General features: G+C 47.2%; 1 protein-coding gene across 2 annotated transcripts in view; it reads left to right on the forward strand.

The window, feature by feature from the left end:
• CARS1 (cysteinyl-tRNA synthetase 1) overlaps positions 1–23,266 on the forward strand; it is a 70,599-nt gene extending 47,333 nt beyond the window's left edge. For both annotated transcript variants that reach the window (XM_068260661.1, XM_068260662.1), the window contains 8 exons: positions 549–738; positions 2,240–2,308; positions 5,526–5,607; positions 7,008–7,088; positions 11,268–11,335; positions 13,679–13,738; positions 18,516–18,599; positions 22,876–23,266. In XM_068260661.1, the coding sequence (XP_068116762.1) occupies positions 549–738; positions 2,240–2,308; positions 5,526–5,607; positions 7,008–7,088; positions 11,268–11,335; positions 13,679–13,738; positions 18,516–18,599; positions 22,876–23,007 (766 nt within the window). In that variant the 3' untranslated portion in view covers positions 23,008–23,266. The remainder of the gene's footprint in view (positions 1–548; positions 739–2,239; positions 2,309–5,525; positions 5,608–7,007; positions 7,089–11,267; positions 11,336–13,678; positions 13,739–18,515; positions 18,600–22,875) is intronic.
• The last annotated feature ends 540 nt before the right edge of the window (positions 23,267–23,806 follow it).

Raw genomic sequence — 23,806 nt, forward strand, 5'->3', positions numbered from 1 at the left:
GGTTTCTGAGGGTGGATCTATACATATAGTTGTGTGTGTGTGTATATAGCTCCTCCCCAGGGGGCGTGTCTAGCGGTACACTCAGTGTGGATTTCACTCTTGGGGTTACAGAGCTTTGGTGGGTTTCTGAGGACAGATGGATACATATAGGTTATGTGCATATAGCTCCACCCCAGGGGGCATGTCTAGCAGTACACTCAGTGTGGATTTAACTTCTGAGATTACAGAGCTTGGACAGGTTCCTGAGGGTGGATCTATACATATAAGTGAATGCATATAGCTCCACCCCAGGGGGCGTGTCTGTATGCATTTACTGCTGTATGCTCAGTTGAGAGGGGAAAAGCAAGGTAATTAACTTACTGTATTTCTGGCAGCATTTACCAGTGTGTCACGTGCTCAATCCGGAAATACACATTAACATAAGATCTTTGTGTGGGAATACATTCCAGGCTTGCTCTGCAGACAGACCGTCCCTCTTCCTCCTGTGCTCTGTGGAGCCATGCTTGGCAGCCATCTTTATAACAATCCCACCATTTCTCTCTCTGCAGTTTCTACAACAAGAAGGCGGCCGTCCACGCAGCTCTGTGCGATAACATCGACACGCGAACCGTCATGGAAGAGATGCGCTCTCTCGTCAGCCTGTCCAATTCATACATCGCGTCCAAGAAGGCCGCCAAACAGCCGCCCAACAGGATGCTACTGGAGAGCATCAGCACCTACCTGACGCGGATGCTGAAGGTAAGTTATCCCATGGTCCCCTCCCTCAGCCGGTCCGTGTGCTGCTATACGGAGAGGTCTGCATGGCACTATTATCCATGCATTATCGATGAGGGGTGCCGGGCACTGAGGTAAAGAATTAGAGCTTTATTCATCCATCAGTAGATTATTAGCACTGCAACTTCCTCTTGATCTGAGGCAGCTGTCTAGATCCTCTGACAAAGCGGAACTTTACAGCTATTATCACTAGAAACCGCTTTAAAGGACGACCGAAGTGACGTGACATGGTGAGATAAACGTGTACCTGCAGTGCCAAGCACACAAATAACTATGCTGTTTTCCTTTTTTTTTCCTTTCTCTGCCTGAAAGTGTTAAACATCAGGTATGCAAGTTTCTGTCTGGGTGGGACTATAGGGTAACCCTCACTGATAAGGAATTACAGCCATAAAACACTTTCCTGGCAGAAAATGGTGTCTGAAAGCAGGAAAGAGATACAAAGGGTCAATAGTTCATAGATTTTAGCTCTGGCATACTTCAATGCATGTGTCATTGAGCAGAGACAATTAAACAGTAAAAACTTAAAAAGTAGATTTAAATATAAAACTGTAAGATATCTTAAAGGACTTACGAGGCCAAAATCTGGACCCAAAACATAAAAAAAGTTAACTACCTGCATGACTTTGTAAGGCACGGAGGACGCCGTCTGCCCTCTCCATGCCGTTCCGCCTGGTCCCCTCTACTCAATAGCCCCCCTGAAAGGCTGCGACCCCACGGTCCGGGTCGGTATCTGCAGCCTGCATAAAGATGGCCGCCGGAGCTGGCCACGGCTGCGCAGTCCGCATAGCCGCTACTGCGGCTGCGCAGCTCTAGAGCCGATCCACGTAACAGGCAGCGTGGATCGGAGGGTTGGTCCTAGAGCTGCGCAGCCGCAGTAGCGGCTATGCGGACTGCGCAGCCGTGGCCAGCTCCGGCGGCCATCTTTATGCAAGCTGCAGATATCGACCCGGACCATGGGGTCGCAGCCTTTCAGGGGAGCTATTGAGCAGAGGGGACCAGGCGGAACGGCACGGAGGGTGCGGACGGCGTCCTCCGTGCCTTACAAAGTCATGCAGGTAGTTAACTTTTTTTAACGTTTTGGGGGCAGATTTTGGCCTCGTAAGTCCTTTAAAGAAAAGTCATTTTTAGGAGTTGGAGAATAGTTACAATTGTTAATCTCATCATCTTATTTTCATCTCGGATGTCCTTTAAATAGATCCAGATATTTCAAAGAACAGATTACTGTATGACTGTCCTCTCTCCTCCGGTCATTTTATTCCTCTAGACTGCATTCAATCATGTGGGAATTCTTATAAAGACTCCAGGGTTTATAGCTTGTCTAAATAATTTTGAATTTACAGTATACCTATTTTATGTTTATATTATTTTTAGGGATTTTATGGGTCGGTACACAATCCTGCTAATTGTCTGCTGTGTGTGTGGAAAGTGTAATTGGCCACTCACAATGTATACGGTTGCTTTTCAGATATTCGGTGCCATAGAGGGGGAGGAGCCTATTGGATTCCCGGTGGGAGGAAGCGGACAGAACATGAATGTAAGCCGCAGCGTTGGAGAATTAGCGTTTGATGTGTCTGTTTAGTAATTCTGCCTCATTGTCTGCTACAAGTCAAGCTAATCCTCTGTTCTGCTTGTGTATGCTGGTCAGAGTCTGCAGCCTGTAAAGGTGGCCATACATCTGGCGATTTTGCGGCTGATCGACAATGCAATTCGCTTATTATTATCGAATCAGATATAGAAAATTGGTTCTGCCACAAGCCTGCTTGATCGACGATTCGACCACTTTCGGGCTGAAATTGGTGGAATGTATCGATCTGATATACTGGGAAATCTCGGGAGGATGTGGTGGTTTGGGTTTGCATGCAATATCACGATGACTGACAAACGGGAAGGATCCCCCGGCCGCTGTCCCCCCAAATGTCGGATGCCCCACCCCAGCATGTGCATGTAAATACTTTACTGTCCCCACCATACTTCCACATTCGCGTCCTTCGTGACTACTGGCATATAGATGTCATACACACGCCCCATAAGCTATAAAGTCATCAGTCATATGGGACCCAAATGCCTAGACTCGGGTGCAGCAGACAGGTAAAGTATTTACATGCATGTGCTGGGGGGACATCTAACATTTGAGGGACATCGGCTGAGGGCAGGGCCGCCATCAGAAATTTGAGGGCCCCATACTGGGCAAACCCACTGGGCCCCATACTGGGCCCACCCAAGGCCGGTTCTAGACTTTTTGTTACCTGAGTCAAACGTGAGGATGCGCCCCTCACCCCCACCCGATTTGGAACAATCGCACAGCACCCCGACAATTTACTCTGCTTCAATGAATGTTCTCACATGACATGTTGCAGCTCAACACAATAGCACACTGGCTGGCTGTGAGGCTGTGAGTCTCGTTCTCTTCCTACTCTGACTGCATGCTGTTGGTGTAAACACAGTACACAAATACTGCCCCTGCAATCTCTGCCGCCTGATGCGAATGTTTCATCTTGCCTCATGGGAAAACCAGCCCTGGGTCCCCTCACTCCCATGTGCCCCCCCCCATGGAAAATCACAATCTTTGAAGGCCTGAACACACTAATGTTCCTGTGACCGCTTTTCATGCACTCCCATGCCTGGGAGCGTTCTGCGTATGTTCAGTTCATTAAGACAGCAACTGCGTTTGCACAGTACGCTCCCAGCTAGTGCCCCGCAACCCAGCTGGATTGTGTGGTCTTCATAGGAGCAGAACGGATCGGACCGGAAGGGAATGGAGGGAGCTGAAGGAGGCCCAGGTAAGTAAAAGTCCTTTTCTCCCATTTGTTGCAGATTTACTTTAATCACTAACTCCAGGATCAGCATCCCGGCACCTCTCATCACTTTAATGGGCAGCCCATTTATGGCACTGTTTGCTGGGCCCCAGATTCACTAGGGCCCCATAAAGCAGTCCCCCCTGTGATGCCCTGAAGGCGGCCCTAGCTGAGGGTGACCATGTGGTGTTACAATGCCGATTCCTGGGAGATTTCATGCTAAAATTGTTTGGGAATCAGCCTGCGGCGCATGGGCAGCCAACAGACCTATCTCCGATCAGATTTGGTCAGAGAGAGTGAGATTTGTCGAGCTGCCCATACATCACTAGATACTGTATATGGACACCATAAAGTGAACCTGATTTGTAAAATAGAAGTCAAAATAACCATACACAGGTCATACTTGCCTCCCGCAGAGTCTACTCATCAATGTTCCTCCTCTCCCGCGTCCTGTTTGTCCACTGTGATCAATGGAATTCTTCATCCTCCTTTTTAAAAATGGTGATTACCCCGTAACAGCTTCCTGGTCAGCACACACTGTTAAACTGTATTATCGTTATGTGAGCCATAGGGAAACAAGAATATTACCTTGCACATCAGTTGTCCGTTCAGTTATAACTGACAGCAACTGAAATAGTGGAAAGGAGCCCCCATTGAAGGGATCACTGTAAGATGAAAATGGTGAGCTTTTGAAAGGAACTGATGGTGAGGTAAGTATGTAATATTCATTTGCAGGTACATCATGTGTTTATTTTAAATCATTTACTCGGTTGAGGTTCCCTTTAAGTCACAATGTGTCCTGTGTATGCTGTTACTCAGACTAGTGTGATTGTAGCTCCCAGATACAGATGTATCTGGTCTCAGGATCAGCTCGGGATTTTGAACTCTAGTACTGAAGGGCAGAGCACCTCACATAAATTTGTCTCAGCTCAAGTTAACGGATGGGACTGAATCAGGAGAGGTGGGGTTCATCAAGTAGAAGACATTTCTCAGTCTATCCTAAACACTGGCATGGATGTGGGTCTTGAGTGCTGGAGTTGGACACCTGCGGCTTAGATAAACAGTCAGTTTCCGCCATCTCGCAGCTCTCCTGCTCCTCTAGTGGACATACATGGCACTGCTCTCATATAGCTTCTGTCAGGCTCCAATGTCCTTATGTAAATCAGCGTGTAACAGACCTACGTGTTGTGTGTGACATTGGTACCAGGCACTCCATGTAAAGGACCACTATAATGAAAGAAAGTAGGCAGTTAAAATCTGACAGAACCGACAGGTTCTGGCCCAATCCAGCTCCTCATGGGGGTTTCTCAGGGTTTTCTTTGTTTTCAACAGTATTTCCTGAACAGCATTTAAACTGCCAAAATAGTAAGACACCAGCCAGCCTCTCAGTTGCACACTATTTTGTCAGTTAGACTTTGCAACTGCTCTTCAGGAAATGCTGGAAACACTGAAAATCCCCCATGAGGAAAGGGCCTGGCCCAAAACCTGTTGGTTCTGTCAGATTATAACTGCCAACTTTTTTTCCGCAATAGTGGTCCTTTAATTAAATATTTTGTGTTGAAGCTAGAAGGGACTGACTTTTATATTTTCCCTGGATCGTGGTCACATGATTATGCCTACAGGAAGCAGCTGACTCATATGCACACTGGGAAAAATTCAGTATAGATAGTAAAATCTTCTCCCAGCATGCATCTGCAGTTTCCTGTAGGCATAATCATGTGACCTCAACCCAGGGAAAGTGAGGGGATGGCCCCTCGACTGTGTTTCCTGCCACAGGGAGTGTTGCGCTTTTCATGTTATCCATAGTGTATGTGGTGGCTGTAAGTCGGCTTTCTCATATTGTTGCTAGTCTTTCATTACATCTGTGCACATCCGTGACTCCTCCCTATTATGGGCGGGTCTGCTCATTATTAATAGCACTTTCTTGCAATTAAAGCATTTTATCCTTCTGTTTAGCTGGAGAGCACAGTGATGCCGTACCTCCAGGTTCTGTCCCAGTTCAGAGAGGGGGTCCGACAGATCGCCCGAGAGAGCAAAGGTGAGACAACGCAGAGCAGCTCCGTACAGAGTCACTTCTGAAAAGCGGATTCTGATTGGCACGGTGCCGTGGGGCAGAGCACACTATACTGTTGCTGAGCGACTTAAAGGTTATTTTTACGTACACGAGTTGTTCCGTGCTACTGCACAGGCGTGGGTTGTATTTGCACCTGTCCTGCGCAGTGCAGCTGCGCTCATACATGGACTGGAGCACGAATAAGGGAATGGTCCTGACGACCATCCATGAGGCCCAGGAGGGACCCTTTTAGAAAATTGAAAAGGCAAAGAAAAGTCTGGCACTATAGTTTAATGACAGCAATGTGCAGTACAAAGAAGCAGCCATGCAGTCTAGCAGCAAAAAAATGCATCAGTTTGTATTCAGACAAAGTGCAGGGTAAAAATTGTATACTCAAGTCTCCATACTGTGGATGAATGGTGGGGAGGCAGCAGTGGGCACTAAAAGGTGCACGGCCTTACAACCGTTTCGCAGGGTTAATGCCAAGCGTCTTCCGAGGCCAATGTGCACAAGTGTTAGAAACTAACAGCGGGGAATATAAGCGTTAGAGCGGAGACGCACATCCGACAGTTCAAGATGCCCCGTCCTCTCTCACGTAATTGGCAGATACATGCGTCAGGGAAGCGCGTCGCCATGGAAACCGCCGTCAGAGGAGTCCAATCAGCGCACTGAAGCATGCGGGCCAATGGCAGTGCGCTTCCGCATAAGAAACCCGCCCTCATCCATAGGCGTACATAATAAATATGGACACGTACATGTTTCCAAGGGAACCTTTTAGGACTCTTTCACACTACAAAACATAAATCCACTTGTGAAATGCAGCACATTCATACATGTGGTCTATTGAAGGGTTACTTAAAGAAAATCTGTAAGTAAAAAAAAAAACCCTCTGGGGGATACTTATCTCGGGAGGGGAAAACTCTGGATCCTAAAGAGGCTCCCCCTATCCTCCTCCATCCCAGCTATCCAGCGCTGGAAGCTCCCGAAACGACAGTCAAGGATGTGGGGTGTGGCACAGTAGCACCTGCAATATTTACCTTCCCCGGCTCTAGTGCAGGTGCGGCTTTCTAATTGGGCTCAGGTGGAAATAGCGGACCCGATCAAGGGATTACATAGTCCCTTCCTTTGTGATGCAGTTTTTTCCAGCGTTATAGCGACTTTTTCATGCCATCAGTAGCCAATGGTTTTGGGGGCTTACGGTCAGCCTGACTGAGTTCTGGTAATCACGAGATAAGGCTCCAGGGAAAGGGAAAGTAGATATTTTAAACCACTTCATATTCATTTTTTTTTTTACATGATTGTGTTGTTACATTTGGTAATGAAGTGGCGGATCTGCTGTAGGAAAGCGAGAGATTTGATAGTAATTCCCACCTTGTCTCTTCCAGTGCTGGGGGTGCTGCAGCTGTGTGACGCTCTGCGGGACGACGTCCTCCCAGAACTTGGCGTGCGCCTTGAGGATCATGAAGGTAAGAACTGCGCAGCACAATCCATGGGAAAGGCAGTGGGCAGCTGTTGTGGAGGAGGGGTAGTAAGCAGAGAAAGGGTAGTGAGCAGGTATTGCTGGGTAAGGTGCAGTAAGCAGGAGAGGGGTAGTGAGCAGGTATTGTGGGTTTGGTTGTAGTGAGCAGCAGTGAGCAGGAGAGGTAGTGAGCAGGTATTCTGGGGGAGGGTGTAGTGAGCAGGGGAGGGGCAGTGAGCAGGTATTGTGGAGGAGGGGCAGTGAGTAGCTATCTGTTGGGGGGGGGGGTAATAGTGAGCAGCAGGGGAGGGGCAGTGAGCAGGTATTGTGGGATGTGGTGCAGTGAGCAGGTATTGTGGGGGTAGGATGCAGTGAGCAGTGGAGGGGCATTGAGCAGGTATTGTGGGTTAGTGTGTAGTGTGCAGCAGTGAGCAGGTATTGTGTGGTAGGGTGCAGTGAGCAGGGGAGGGGCAGTGAAGCAGGTATTGTGGGTTTGTGTGCAGTGAGCAGGGGAGGGGCATTGAGCAGGTATTGTTGGTTAGGGTGTAGTGAGCAGGAGGGGTAGGGAGCAGGTATTGTGGGGTAGGGTGTAGTGAGCAGGAGAGGGGCATTGAGCAGGTATTGTTGGTTAGGGTGTAGTGAGCAGGAGGGGTAGGGAGCAGGTATTGTGGGGTAGGGTGTAGTGAGCAGGAGAGGTAGTGAGCAGGTATTTTGGGGGAGGGTGTAGTGAGCAGGGGAGGGGCAGTGAGCAGGTATTGTGGGGTAGGGTGCAGTGAGAAGGAGAGGGGTAGTGAAGCAGGTATTGTGGTAGTAGGGTGCAGTGAGCAGGGGAGGGGCATTGAGCAGGTATTGTGGGTTAGGGTATAGTGAGCAGGATGGGTATTGAGCCGGTATTGTAGGGTAGGTTGCAGTGAGAATGAGAGGAGCAGTGAACAGGTATTGTGGGGGAGGGGCAGTGAGTAGCTAGCTGTTGGGGGGTAATAGTTAGCAGCAGGGGAGGTGCAGTGAGCAGGTATTTTGGGGTATGCTGCAGTGAGCAGTATTGTGTGGTAGGGTGAAGTGATCAGGGGAGGGGCAGTGAAGCAGGTATTGTTGGTTAGGGTGTAGTAAGCAGGAGGAGTAGTGAGCAGGTATTATGGGGTAGGGTGCAGTGAGAAGGAGAGGGGTAGTGAAGCAGGTACTGTGGGGTTGTGTGCAGGGGAGGGGCATTGAGCAGGTATTGTGGGTTAGTGTGTAGTGTGCAGCAGTGAGCAGGTATTGTGTGGTAGTGTGCAGTGAGCAGGGGAGGGGCAGTGAAGCAGGTATTGTGGGGTTGTGTGCAGTAAGCAGGGGAGGGGCATTAAGCAGGTATTGTGGGTTAGTGTGTAGTGTGCAGCAGTGAGCAGGTATTGTGGGTTAGTGTGCAGCAGTGAGCAGGTATTGTGGGTTAGTGTGTAGTGTGCAGCAGTGAGCAGGTATTGTGTGGTAGGGTGCAGTGAGCAGTGGAGGGGCAGGGAAGCAGGTATTGTGGGGTTGTGTGCAGTAAGCAGGGGAGGGGCATTAAGCAGGTATTGTGGGTTAGTGTGTAGTGTGCAGCAGTGAGCAGGTATTGTGGGTTAGTGTGTAGTGTGCAGCAGTGAGCAGGTATTGTGGGTTAGTGTGTAGTGTGCAGCAGTGAGCAGGTATTGTGGGTTAGTGTGTAGTGTGCAGCAGTGAGCAGGTATTGTGTAGTAGGGTGCAGTGAGCAGGGGAGGGGCAGTGAAGCAGGTATTGTGGGGTTGTGTGCAGTAAGCAGCGGAGGAGCATTAAGCAGGTATTGTGGGTTAGTGTGTAGTGTGCAGCAGTGAGCAGGTCTTGTGGGTTAGTGTGTAGTGTGCAGCAGTGAGCAGGTCTTGTGGGTTAGTGTGTAGTGTGCAGCAGTGAGCAGGTATTGTGGGTTAGTGTGTAGTGTGCAGCAGTGAGCAGGTATTGTGGGTTAGTGTGTAGTGTGCAGCAGTGAGCAGGTATTGTGTGGTAGGGTGCAGTGAGCAGGGGAGGGGCAGTGAAGCAGGTATTGTGGGTTAGTGTGAAGTGTGCAGCAGTTAGCAGGTATTGTGGGTTAGTGTGTAGTGTGCAGCAGTGAGCAGGTATTGTGGGTTAGTGTGTAGTGTGCAGCGGTGAGCAGGTATTGTGGGTTAGTGTGTAGTGTGCAGCAGTGAGCAGGTATTGTGGGTTAGTGTGTAGTGTGCAGCAGTGAGCAGGTATTGTGTGGTAGGGTGCAGTGAGCAGGGGAGGGGCAGTGAAGCAGGTATTGTGGGGTTGTGTGCAGTAAGCAGGGAGGGGCATTAAGCAGGTATTGTGGGTTAGTGTGTAGTGTGCAGCATTGAGCAGGTATTGTGGGTTAGTGTGTAGTGTGCAGCAGTGAGCAGGTATTGTGGGTTAGTGTGTAGTGTGCAGCAGTGAGCAGGTATTGTGGGTTAGTGTGTAGTGTGCAGCAGTGAGCAGGTATTGTGGGTTAGTGTGTAGTGTGCAGCAGTGAGCAGGTATTGTGTGGTAGGGTGCAGTGAGCAGGGGAGGGGCAGTGAAGCAGGTATTGTGGGGTTGTGTGCAGTAAGCAGGGAGGGGCATTAAGCAGGTATTGTGGGTTAGTGTGTAGTGTGCAGCAGTGAGCAGGTATTGTGGGTTAGTGTGTAGTGTGCAGCAGTGAGCAGGTATTGTGGGTTAGTGTGTAGTGTGCAGCAGTGAGCAGGTATTGTGTGGTAGGGTGCAGTGAGCAGGGGAGGGGCAGTGAAGCAGGTATTGTGGGGTTGTGTGCAGTAAGCAGGGAGGGACATTAAGCAGGTATTGTGGGTTAGTGTGTAGTGTGCAGCAGTGAGCAGGTCTTGTGGGTTAGTGTGTAGTGTGCAGCAGTGAGCAGGTATTGTGGGTTAGTGTGTAGTGTGCAGCAGTGAGCAGGTATTGTGGGTTAGTGTGTAGTGTGCAGCAGTGAGCAGGTATTGTGGGTTAGTGTGTAGTGTGCAGCAGTGAGCAGGTATTGTGGGTTAGTGTGTAGTGTGCAGCAGTGAGCAGGTATTGTGGGTTAGTGTGTAGTGTGCAGCAGTGAGCAGGTATTGTGGGTTAGTGTGTAGTGTGCAGCAGTGAGCAGGTATTGTGGGTTAGTGTGTAGTGTGCAGCAGTGAGCAGGTATTGTGGGTTAGTGTGGAGTGTGCAGCAGTGAGCAGGTATTGTGGGTTAGTGTGGCGTGTGCAGCAGTGAGCAGGTATTGTGGGTTAGTGTGTAGAGTGCAGCAGTGAGCAGGTATTGTGGGTTAGTGTGTAGTGTACAGCAGTGAGCAGGTATTGTGGGTTAGTGTGTAGTGTGCAGCAGTGAGCAGGTATTGTGGGTTAGTGTGGAGTGTGCAGCAGTGAGCAGGTATTGTGGGTTAGTGTGGAGTGTGCAGCAGTGAGCAGGTATTGTGGGTTAGTGTGGAGTGTGCAGCAGTGAGCAGGTATTGTGGGTTAGTGTGTAGTGTGCAGCAGTGAGCAGGTATTGTGGGTTAGTGTGTAGTGTGCAGCAGTGAGCAGGTATTGTGGGGTAGTGTGTAGTGTGCAGCAGTGAGCAGGTATTGTGGGTTAGTGTGGAGTGTGCAGCAGTGAGCAGGTATTGTGGGTTAGTGTGGAGTGTGCAGCAGTGAGCAGGTATTGTGGGGTAGGGTGCAGTGAGAAGGAGAGGGGCAGTGAGCAACAGTTGCACACAGTATAAGCAGAAAAATGGGCTGATGGGTTAGATGAGATAGCTCTGTAAAGAACAATAGACAAATAAGAGGCGGTGCCCTTAAAGGGAAGGTCCGAGCAATTTAAAAATAAAAAAATCCACTTACCTGAAGCTACCTCCAGCCCCCTGCATCTGTCCTGTGCCCTCCGGTGGAGATGCCGACCTCGGCAGGTCGGCTTCTTCTGCGCTCCAGCGTGCGGCTCACTGGTCGCGCTGATGTCATCCAGACCGTACAGCACAGGTGCAGGACTACTGCACAGGCACAGTGGACATCCTGCGCCGAAGGGGACCCGGGCCACCAGCGGTGAGCAGGGCTGCGGCGAGGGCACAGGACGGCTGTCAGGGGCTGGAGGAAGCCCCAGGTAAGTGGATTTTTGAATTTTTAAATTGCTTTGATGTGTCCTTTAACCATTACACTATCCAGCCACTGCCACAATACAGTCCGCTCATCAGTAGAGATGGTCCTGTCTTGCAGGTCTTCCCACAGTTGTGAAGCTGGTGGATAAGGAGACGTTACTGAAGGAAAGAGAGGAAAAGAAAAAGGTAACTAACACTTCATCCAGCAATAAGGAGGCTGTACTACATATTCTAATTAGGCCAGCCCAGGGGTCCAGATATGGGAGGGGTTACCCAGCTGCTAACACTTCACTAACAGCCTCATCTTCTCCTCACATGCTGATCCGGTGAGAGAATAATGAGCCAATCCAAGCCTCTGGCTGCCGGTTAATTCACCAGCTGATTGGTCGGGAGCTGCTGGAATTGACGTTGAGGCAGGGGACACACTTGACTGTTTTCATGCACGTTTTCTGCACAGACTTAACTCATGTTAATCAGTGAGCTAGTTCACACTTAATGTGTTTTTCACGCGCAGAACAAAAACTGATATTCTGCATGATAATTCTGCACATTTTTGTCAGTTTTTTCTATCAATTAAATTAGCTGCTGTGAAAAAAACATGCACGTTTTCCTGCATACATTTACTGCACACCAAGTGTGTTTGGATGCAGGAAAACGTGCGCGGAAAACTGAAAGACAAGTGTGTTCCCTGCCTGTTTTCCCAATGTGTAGTTTTCTATGTAGATGCAGAAGCACTTTTCATACCAGCTCTGCAGCTTCTATCACAGGAAACGGGGCTGGTAACCGGGCATTAAAGAGACTCTATAACAAAAAAAAAAATCCCTTGGGAGGAGGAAGCCTCAGGGTCCCACTGAGGCTTCCCCATCCCTGTAGCTGCAGGCAGTCCAGCGCTGGCTCCCCCGAAGTGTCCCGGAATCCTCCCCTGATAAGCGCTGTTTTATTTACCTCCCGGGATCCAGCGCAGGCGCAGTAGCAACAGCTCTTCCTTCGGGTACGGCGGAAATGGCCGAACCCGATCGTATCTGCTATACTGTGCAGGCGCAAGAGGACTCGCGTCTGCGCAGTAGAGCAGATCGATTGGGTTCGGCTATCTCCGCCTTATCCTGAAGGGAGATCCGCTAGTACACCTGCGCTGGATCCCGGGAGGTAAATATTTACATCGCCGCACTTCGGGGGTCTGCAGCTGGAAAAGGAGGGACATAGAAGAACGGGGGAAGCCTCATTAGGATCCAGAGGTAAGTACCCCCCAGGGGATTTTTTCTTCGTTACAGGTTTTCTTTGAAGAATCAATACTTACCCGCGTCTTCCTCCAGCCCCATAAGCATGTGTGAGTCCCTCACCGCCCTCCCGCAGTCTGCTGTTCAGCAACGATTAGCCCTGGTAATAGACTCAGTCGCTTCAGTCGTGACCTTCTGTGCATGCGCATGAGGTCCTCGCATACGCAGAAGACCCAGACTGGATGTGAGTGACTGAGACAGTTACCAGGGCTGAGTGGGAGGACGGCGAGGGACTTATGCGGCTGGAAGAAGCCCCGGGTAAGTATTGACTCTTTGTGTACCAGCTCTGGAACACTTTAAGGGCTGGTTAAGACGGGTGTCTTGCTGAAATGCTTTTGTACAAGTGTGCAGAAAAGCACTTGGCCTCTTCCGGTGTTGCTTCCTGGCAGGCGTCAATACTAACTCCCGCAGGGGGACATGGCGGTGTTTTACGTAGCGATCATGGAAGCAGCCTGTTGCTTCTAGGATCACCTGAAACGACACGGAAAATTGGCATTGGAACGCGGCATTCGCGTAAAGGTAACAATTGTACCAATTCACAAACGTAACTCTTATTTCTTATTGAACACTTACCCATACAGATTCACGTTATCCGGAATTCAGGCAACCGGAAGTCTCAACTAGCCGGCATGCGTGAGGGATCATGGGAACCTCCTTGGGGAAAGGGGCGGGGGGGGGGGGGGGGGCTTTCTGTGGCTGCTGGCAGGCTTAGAAATACTTACAGAGGCTCCAGCAATGTCTGGCAGTCTCCCTCTATCTCCCCGCGGCCTCAGAGCGGCTTCCGGCATCTGTGGATGGAAGCCGGAGTGTCACGTGACCAGATGCGGGTCAGCTGACACTCCGGCTTCCGTGCACTGGGGAAGCCGCTAGGAGCCCAGGAGGAGGTACAGGGAGACTGACAGCCAATCGCTGCAGCCTCGGTAAGTATTTGAGGGGGGAGGTTGTGCTATTTCAGCCGGGTGCTCAAGCATCCGGCAAGCACAGGCATCAGGCGATCCCCGCCGGTGCCAGATACTGGGGACTCTGCTGTACATACACACTCCTCCATTTTTATTGGGTCTATCTTTTCAATGTTGTAACCCTCCAAATCAACCATTCATCCAACCATACACAATAGGGGAAATTTGTACAGGTAATAAAATAACGACTGATGCATTCAGTTATGATCACGCTGGCTGATAGTTTGATGTCTGTACAAACAGTTAAATGTTATTGACTGAATCTTCCTAAAGCTGCCTGTCTGCTCCTCCAGGTTGAAGAAGAGAAGAAGAGGAAGAAGGAAGAGGCGGCCCGGAAGAAGCAGGAGCAAGAGGTAACCTGCAGTTCAGGCGCAGAGTAAGGCCTTGTTCACATTATAAATCAAGGCTGTGGAGTCGGTACAAAAATCTTCCGACTCCAACTCTGACTCCTCAGTTAATGAAACCACCGACTCCGACTCCAGGTACCCAAAATGGCTCTGACTCCTCGACTCTGACTCCTTACTCTAATACTCAACAGGGCTGTGGATTTTGTACAAAAATCATCCGACTCCGACTCCTCAGTTTATGAAACCTCCAACTCCGACTACGATTGCCCAAAATTGCCCAGACTCTGACTCCTCGACTCCAACTACGACTATACAGCCCTGTTATAAATTGCCAGCGCTATCGCAAGCGCAGAGAGATTTATAGGGGGGAGGGGTGTTAAGCGCTATTACAAGAGTATTACAATTCGTTCGGAAAAGCGCTTTTGTGGAGCGGTGTTTTTTTTTTTTCTTCCTGACGTGACCCGAAAATGAATAAATGCAATGGGCTCGATTCTCTAACAAGTGCTAACTCAGTTAGCGCGTGGTAAGGCTTTGCACGTGCAAACTAGAGTGCTAAGTAGTTTGCATGGGCAAAACTGTTACTGTTCTCGTGCTAGCACGCGTAAAGTATAGCGCGCACCGCTTCGCGTGCAAAGTATGCTGATCACGCTACTTGGCACGCGAAGCGGCGCAAAACTTAACGCGCGCGAAGAGGCAGTTTGCACGTGATAAGCGGCTTTTCACTGGCGTGCTAACATTTAGCACGCTTTTGTGAATCAAGTATTTATTCATTTAAGCGCTTGGGAAGTCGCAACGATTTCCCTATACTTCATATTGAATCGCAAACGCTCAGAAAATGGTGCAGGAGCCGTATTTGCAATTGGATAGAAAGCTCATTGCTTATGTGAGAACAATAGTGGTTCTAAGGCAATTTTTTAAAATCGCCAACACTAAAAAAAAAAGAGCGAAATCGCGCTTAGTGTGAACAAGCCCTAACAGATTATAGTACTCCTGAACTGACGGAAAAATTGTGCAGTCATGCCCATGGTGGGCTAGATTGCCTGTTACTGAATGTCCTGCCGCTGCTCTTCTCCGTCCCCAGTCCTCTTCTTCTTCAACAGGATATTCAGTGTTTCCCATACAGCCCCAAGGGATCGATGTCTGAATCGCTTCAGCTCCTGTGCACTGCACGGTATGGTGACCAGACACCTTAAAAAAGAACACAGAGACAAAGGGAGCTCAAATGGTGCAGTATGTCACAAGAAGAGTGTTGGAAAACAAAAGGAATAGGGTACTCACAAAGAAAGGTTGCACAGGAGGCAACTACCGTCTTTCCCCTAAAATAAGACATCCCCCAAAAATAAGACTTATCTTATATTTTAAGCATACGGTACTTGAAATATAAGACCTCCCCTAAAAATAAGACCTTGCTGCGCTCCCCGTTTACCCCCCCCCCCCCCCCTCCCCTGCCACCATGATGTTGATGCTGTGGCCGATTTACCTCCCCTGCTTCTAGCCCCCTACTCCAGAAAGTCGGAACCCCCCGCGGGCTGTGGCTATCTCTGCATAATTCAGATCTTAGATTGGCGGTGAAGGCAGCTAACCTTAAACAGTAACAGAGCCAGTATACAGGAAGTGATCTCTGTTTGCTTCCTGTATAGGGTGGCGTTGTTACTGTACAACTTTAGCCACCTTCACTGCTGATCTAAGAGCTGACTTATGCCCAGCGTTAGCCGCAGGGGGATCTGACATTCTGGAGGAGGGGGCCAGCAGCAGGGGAGGTAAATCGGAAGCAGCAGCGAGGGGGGAGACGGGAGCTTACTATATACTAGGGGATTTGGCTATATACTTGGGGAGGTCTGGCTACCGGTATGTACTGGGGGGGAACTGGCTGTATACTAAAGGAAGATTTGGCTACCCCTGCAAATATAGACCTCCTCAAAAATAAGCCCTTATATTTTGGATGAAAAATTAATATAAGACAGAGTCTTATTTTCGGGGAAACACGGTAACCGCTGAAAGCAGGTGCAGATCTTAAAACTCAACTTCACTGTACGGCTGGAGCTGGATTTGGTCACACTCTTGGGAAAGACAATAAAATGTCCTATCGGTGGCAAAGCCACTAGCTACCAGCATGCACCCCTCCCAAAGGAGGGTGAAAAGCACAAAAGGGGTAAGAGGCGCCCAGTAGTAGATAAAACCGAGTTGAAAACGCTAAAAATAGAGGTGATTTACCCCAATAACGAACAGTTCATATCAATATGAATTTTGGTAAGCACAGGCAACGCTCTTTACCCGGCTCTGATACAACTCTGGCACTTTATTTGTCCTGAGGAAGCGGGCGCAGACTTACGAAACACATTGCCTGTGCATATTAAAATTCATGTCATTGAGGTAAGCCATCTCTATTTATTTTTACCTCTGTTTTCTCCACTTCCGGGCACTTCTTACCCCCTCTGAGCTCTTGCTCAGTTCATTCATTGCTCTGCTTCGCTCAGAGGAACTTCTGGAGTGGCTGCAGAGTTAAGGGGATCGGGGAGGGGGACCTTGACTATGACAGTGAGCAGCGGTAGCACATTCAGTAATGGGTAATTTAGCCCACCATGGGTCAGTTTATACTGTGTATGCTGTTTTTTAACCACTTCAGGACGAGCAATTTTCACAAATCAGCGCTGCTCCCATTCATTGGCCAAAAACTTTATTACTACTTATCACACCTAAATGATCTATGTATTGTTTTTTTCAGGACAAATTAGGCTTTTAGTGAGTAATATTCTTGTTTAGTAAAATAAGGGAAAAATAAAAAAAAACGATTTCTCCATTTACATCCATTACAGCTTTACAATAAACAGCACTAACTATAAGTTAAACCCACAAATTTTATTTGCTTATCCATCCTGGTTATTACAACATTTAGATTATGTTCCTAGAACAATGTATGGTGACAATACTGTATTTGGAATTAAAGGTGTCGTTTTTTTGCTTTCTCGTTGTACACTATCAATGATTACAAAACCTTATTTGCAAAAATAACAGTAATATATCCTTATTGCATACATAATTAAAAAGCCAAGTTCCTAAGGTAACAATATAGTTATTTTCTTTTATATTCTTTCACTTTGTTTTCATTTTACAAGTTTTGATACAAAATATACAAATTTTTTTATTGCTTTTGATTCAGTTTGTCACTAAAAGGAATACAAGACATAGGCCTCAATTCACTAAGCTTATCTCCTGTCTTTAATAACTCTTCTAGAGTTGTTACCATGGTGATAAGGCATGTAGTATTCAGGAAACATTTTACCTCAGGCAAGCCTAAAGTTAACTCTTCTGTCTTTAAATTAACTCTCCAATCCTTAAAATAACTCCAGAGTTAAAGACAGGCTGTTAATTAACTGCATGTGAAAATAACTACAGAGGAGGTAAATTAACTACAGTGGAGGTAAATTAACTACAGAGGAGGTAAAATAACTACAGGAGAGGTAACTTAAGGAATGAAGAGGTAAGATAACGCTCTCACGTGTGGAGGTAAGTTTTCTCTTGCTTTATTATCTCTAGCATGATCTTAGTGAATTGAGGCCATAGGCCTCAATTCACTAAGCTTTTCTCCTGTCTTTAATAACTCTTCTAGAATTGTTACCATGGTGATAAGGCATGTAGTATTCAGGAAACATTTTACCTCAGGCAAACCTAAAGTTAACTCTTCTGTCTTTAAGTTAACTCTCTAATCCTTAAAATAACTCCAGAGTTAAAGACAGGCTGTTTATTAACTGCATGTGAAAATAACTGCAGAGGAGGTAAATTAACTACAAAGGAGGTAAATTAACTACAGAGGAGGTAAAATAACTACAGAGGAGGTAACTTAACTACAGAGGAGGTAACTTAAGGAGTGAAGAGATAAGATAACTGTCTCTTATGTGGAGGTAAGTTTTCTCTTGCCTTATCTCCAGCATGATCTTAGTGAATTGAGGCCTCAATTCACTAAGCTTATCTCCTGTCTTTAATAACTCTTCTAGAGTTGTTACCATGGTGATAAGGCATGTAATATTCAGGAAACATTTTACCTCAGGCAAGCCTAACGTTAACTTTTCTGTCTTTAAGTTAACTCTCTAATCCTTAAAATAACTCCAGAGTTAATGACAGGCGTGTGAAAATAACTACAGAGGAGGTAAATTAACTACAGAGAGGGTAAATTAACTACAGAGGAGGTAAAATAACTACAGAGGAGGTAACTTAAGGAATGAAGAAATAAGATTACTCTCTCACTGTGTGGAGGTAAGTTTTCTCTTGCCTTATTATCTCCAGCATGATCTTAGTGAATTGAGGCCATAGCCTTTAACCCAAAACACCCTAAAATCTATTCTACTACTTATTACGGTTAAAATGTTACCCCATATGTTAGAATGTCACCCCATATGTCTTGTGTAGCTATACTACAGTAATACTTTACCAAGTTTGATTATTATTTTGAAAATTAATTTTTATGTTTGATTGAGTTTGTCCCTACCAATTTCTCATGTGTTGTGGGTCCAAGCTTTGAAACACACCAAAATGTATTCTACAACTGGTCCTGGATAAAATGATACCACATGTTCCTTATTTAGTAACAAACTGGTGGTGCACTGTCCACAATTACACTGGACGAATATACTCGTCCAGTTAGGCTGAAGTGGTTAAGCAGCTAATATCTTGAAATAAAACCATAAAATGATATTGCATTATTGGCTGGGACGTGTGAACCAGACTGAAGTATAAATATGAGAACGGTTTACTTTGTAGGCTTGAATAAAAGGTGTATTTTCAGGCTGCAAAGCTTCTGAAGATGAAGATGAGCCCGAGTGAAATGTTCAAATCCGAAACCGACAAGTACTCCAAGTTTGATGAGACGGTGAGGACTGAGCGGTGTGTTTACAACGTGCTGCATGTGTGTGTGCGCTGTGTTGTGCAGTTAGGACTGAAGGGTGTGATAATGTGCTGCATGTGGGCTGTGTTATGGGCTCTATAACGTAGCGCACATCAATGTGAACTTGTCTTATGGCATTACAAAGTACCTGAACTAATAATGTTCCTTACAATTAAATAACGGCTGTTTCTCCTGGCAGTTTTGGTAAGCCATTTGCGCTCTCTGTGGCCCGTACTGTCCTTCCTGCTCCCTGTTTCACCAGCTTTTATTCGGCGGAGGTTGGTAGGTTCTTGGAGGCTGAAGTGTAGGGTGCCAGAACATCTGTGCCTATAGGCTCCTGTGATGTAAATCCTGGCCTGAGAGGGGGCAAGTCTGATGGGCGGTGGAAGGGAGTCCCAGAGGGTGGGGGCAGCTCTTGAGAAATCCTGCAGGTGCGCATGGAAGCAGGAAATGCATAGGGCAGTTAGATGAAGGTTGTTGAAGGAGCGGAGGAAACGGCCTGGTATATACCTGTGAACAAGTTCTGGGATGTATGTAGGGTAGGTTTTGTGCACAGATTTCTAGGCAAGGCATAGAATCTTGAAACTTATCCTGAATTGAAACAGCCCAACCTCTGACCTCAGTACCGCAGCAGCTGGACAGCACCACACAGGATACCCAGCGATTCACTGACTCACTGTCCTGCTCCAACTGTGCCTTCTGCCTCCTGCACAGTTTCCCTGTGCTGCTTAATGAGGAACGATATGGCCATTGGGCCAGCCACCCAATCTCTTCAGTTGAGCAGTGGGGGGCGGGGTGAGCAGCAGCCTTACCTTATTTACTATTGGCCCTGCCTGTTACAAAATAGAGATGGGAAGTTCGGATCTTTTCAATGATCCGGATGATTCGAATCGGATCATTGAAGAGATCCGGATCTTTGATCCGAATCTCGGATCATTTTACTACTGAAGCATTCGTGGGTGAAATGAACAGCAGGACAGGTCTGTGGACAGGAGAAGGGGAGGGGGGTGGACACACAGAGAAGGGGAGAAGATGGACAGAGGGCAGGGAGTGGACAGAGAAGGGCGGAGGGACGAGCAGAGAGCAGAAATGTTTGTTTGCACACAATACCCACATGCTGAAGTCATATGCTTTACATGTATTTCTCCTATATGCTCATCTGTACACTTTGAAAGAAAACGTCCTACAGTGAAAGAAAGCATTCCCAGAAGTGAAGTGCAGCTGTTTAGTGCCGAGTGCAGGAGGATCAATCACAGTGTCTGCAAAGTTACTGAGCTGTGCTGAGCCAAAAGCTTCCCATGTGAAGACTGTGCAGCACTACGGAACAGACAGCTTTTAATGAGCAGCAGATTATAGCCAGTATGTGTGCTCTACACATATCTGGCAGTGGCACCGATGTCCCCTCTCTCTCATCTACCTGTCCCTGCAAGGGTGGCTCCCTTCCCACAGAGCGATCCATCTCTGCTCTGCTTCCAAGACCCCGCTGCCCGCTGAGAAGGGGGCGTGTCACTCTTGGCCCCGCCCCTTTTTCGATCCGAATCACTCATTTTGATGATTCGGATGATTCGACTCACAAAATAGATTCGGATCAAAGATCCGAATCGTTCATGATCCGGACAACACTATTACAAAAGGGAAGGAGGCATTTTGATGAGCAGGGGGACGTTGGGAGCTGTTGTTCAGCAGTGACAAGTGCAGCGGTGTCCATGAGAGAAAATGACGCTACAGGCAACAGCCTACAATTTCTCTGCTCAGTAATGGCCCTGCATATGGACAGCCAGGAACAGAAACATGAAATGGGAACAATAAAGATTGTATCTTCTCCAATCATAAATACACAATCCGAGCTCCAGCCAGACTGGATAGAGGACAGATCTCACTGACGTATTAAATGGAACCTAAACGGAGAAGGATATGAATTTTTCCTTTTAAAATAATACCAGTTGCCTGGCTCTCCTGCTGATCCTGTGTCTCTAATACTTTTAGCCACAGCCCCTGAACAAGCATACAGATCAGGTGCTCTGACTGAAGTCAGACTGGATTAGCTGCATGCTTGTTTCAGGTGTGTGATTCAGCCACTACTGCAACTAAAGAGATCAGCATGACTGACAAGCAACTGGTATTGGTTAAAAGGAAACATCCATATCCTTCTCAGTTTAGGTTCCCTTTAACTGATAATACTGGGAGGCATCCATGTTTTGTGATCCAATCACCTTCTGCCTCATTCCACACACAATGCTGACCAGATGATGGTGAATTATCTTGCTCTGTGTGCCTATTGTGATTATAGAGGGAAACTAGCCAATCGGCAGTGACCACACAAGAACACAGATTCTGATGGGACAGTTTTATGAAGGTGAGTACACTCCTAACAACTCATGCCACCCGTCGGAGCCAATTCCCTTGGGTGATGTCGCTGGGCAGCATGTATAGACGCGTCAGCTGTGTAGCTAACAATACATTCTGTTGCTATGAGTGCGTGATGTCACACTGCTGGCAGGTGCTTCTTCAAAAAAGTCGGTCCGCCTGGTGGATTGCTTGCCGAGCGCTGTCGCTGGGGGCCTCTGTACACACGCCTATTGGCTGAGACGGTCCTTATCGGCTCCCTCAGCCGACTTTAGTCAGGCGTGTGTATGAGGCTTTCCTCATAAATGTGGTCCTGTATCCCCATAATGGGGTCCCTGTATTGTCCCTGCCTTACAGCTCTTGGGTTAGGCCACACGTCCTCGAGAGCCATATATAAGGCAGTGCTTAAAGGAGTTATCAGGCGATCTAAAGAAAATAAGTGCTACTTACCCGGGGCTTCCTCCAGCCCCAAGCTCCCAGCATGTCCCTCGCCGCAGCTCTCCCTTCAGCCGTTCGCCGCAGCTCGCTCCCGGTCCCCGGCAATGACGTCAGGCCGACCTCCAACTCGGCCTGTGCGAGCGGCACTGTCAATCACCGCCACGTGGGCCGGAGCGGACTGCACAGGCGCAGATCTACTACCACCTGCGCAGTCCGCTCCGGCCCACGTGGCGGTGATTGACAGCGCCGCTCGCGCAGGCACAGTACCAGGTCGGCCTAACGTCATCGCCGGGGACCGGGAGCAAGCTGCGGCGAATGGCTGATGGGAGAGCTGTGGCGGAGGGACGTGCTGGGAGCTTTGGGGCTGGAGGAATTCCCAGGTAAGTAGCACTTATTTTCTTTAGATCGCCTGATAACTCCTTTAAGATCGAGGACTGGAATTTGACATCTGTGGGTTAGGAAAAGGGCATTAGGCCTAGTACACACCATGCAATTTCCCATCCAATCAATGGGTTGAATCAATAATTTCCGACATCTCTATCTTCTGTGTAATATTATCAGAAAATGCGGAAATTATTGACTCGACGATCTGATGGGAAATTGCATATATCTTATATATGCTTATATATCTTTGGCATTTTTTTTTTTAGCTGAGCCTTGCAGAACTGTGTGTTACGGCCTGATGAAGGGCATAATTATTTTGTAAAATTGCCCGAAACGAACATGTGTCGTTGCCGCTTCTAATACATACATCGACCAGGGGTCGCAGCTAAATATCAAGCCAAGCCAGAATATTACCATCATCGGCCTTAGTCATTGGTGTTTTGATATTGCTGATTGTATGAAGACCAATTATGCGGAACCAAAGATATCGTTTTTAATGCTTTTTGCTATTTTTTGCTATATGTGTCAATAAAGTTTATATGAAGAAGTTTTTGTACCAGAAAACGGCATTCTAGTTGCTCTTTTTTGTAAACCCTTAGTCCTTTTCTTAAAGTAACAAAGATTTAAGTGGGCAAGGTGGATTGCCTCCTAAAAAGGACTGTGTTTTTTGACCCTTTTCATTATATAAAGGACTGTACCCAATTGTATTTTTATAATTGGGAAATTGCATAGTGTATACCAGGCCTAAGGTTGGATTAACAGTAGATCTGGACATAAGTTAGTCAACGTGGCCACAGGCAATACAAAAAAAAAAAAGATAACATTTTATGGAAATTTGATAAAACAATGAAAGTTTTTACAGGAATTGTAGGTTCTTAATTTGTGCAGGTTATATATATATATATATATATATATATATATATATATATATATATATATATATATATATATATATATATATATATATATATATATATATATATATATATATATATATATATATATATATATATATATATATATATATAATATGTATATTTGAAGTTGTCTGCTGTAGCGAATCAAGGTTCATGCTTTTGGTTTTCCTCACTAGGGGTTTCCCACGCACGACACAGAGGGCAAGGAACTCAGCAAAGGTCAAGCCAAGAAGCTCCGGAAACTGTATGAAGCGCAGGAGAAACTTCACAAAGAATATCTGCAGCTGGTTCAGAATGGCAGCGCTTAGCAGAGGCGCCGCTGTGACGGGAGACGCGAACGAACAAGCGGCCATAGGACCACGACTGTATTTCTTCATCTCCAGCAGGGGACGCTATATTAATGCAGGGATGCTGGAGCTCCTCCCATCATTAATATACAGCTTCCTGCAGGGGGGTGCTGATCCTTTACCTGCCTCACTGTTATTGCTGAACACTGATCAGCAGCTCAGCGTATACTGCCAGTAATGTACTGACAGCTGTACCTAATAAATTCTCTATAAAATCTGGTATTTTGTGTCATCATCAAAGTTTATTTTTTGTTTCCTGTTTATATTTCTATGAAAATTGTAAAGGTGGCCATACATCTAGCGATGATGGGCAGATGCGACCAAAAGACAAATCTCTCTTTGATCGAATCTAATTAGCGAGAAATCTGCTTGCTGCCCATACACCGCAGGCTGATTCACGATTGATTTCAGCATGAAATCAATTAGGTATCAGACTGGTGATGCTGCATTGCTGGCCCGATGCTGGCCCCCTAATGTGAAATGCAACCCCCCCCCCCCCTCCTCCCGGTGCACTTTACTGTGTCTGCCTGGAGCTCCTAGGGGTGCTCTTACTGTGAGCTGGAATGCAGGACAGGAAGAATGATGACCCCCCTCAACGGCAGCACGTGGGGAGGACGAGCGGCAGATGTTTACATGTACTTAAAGGAATACGATCAATACCCAAGTGTTCTAAAATGACAGTGTGCAAACAATGTCTAAGTAGCGGTGTAAACATTTTCCTACTTTTCATGTTAAATATCAGAGGCAAAAGCTGTAATTT

This window comes from Hyperolius riggenbachi, chromosome 11 (assembly GCF_040937935.1).
Source record: "Hyperolius riggenbachi isolate aHypRig1 chromosome 11, aHypRig1.pri, whole genome shotgun sequence".
Lineage (NCBI taxonomy): Eukaryota > Metazoa > Chordata > Amphibia > Anura > Hyperoliidae > Hyperolius > Hyperolius riggenbachi.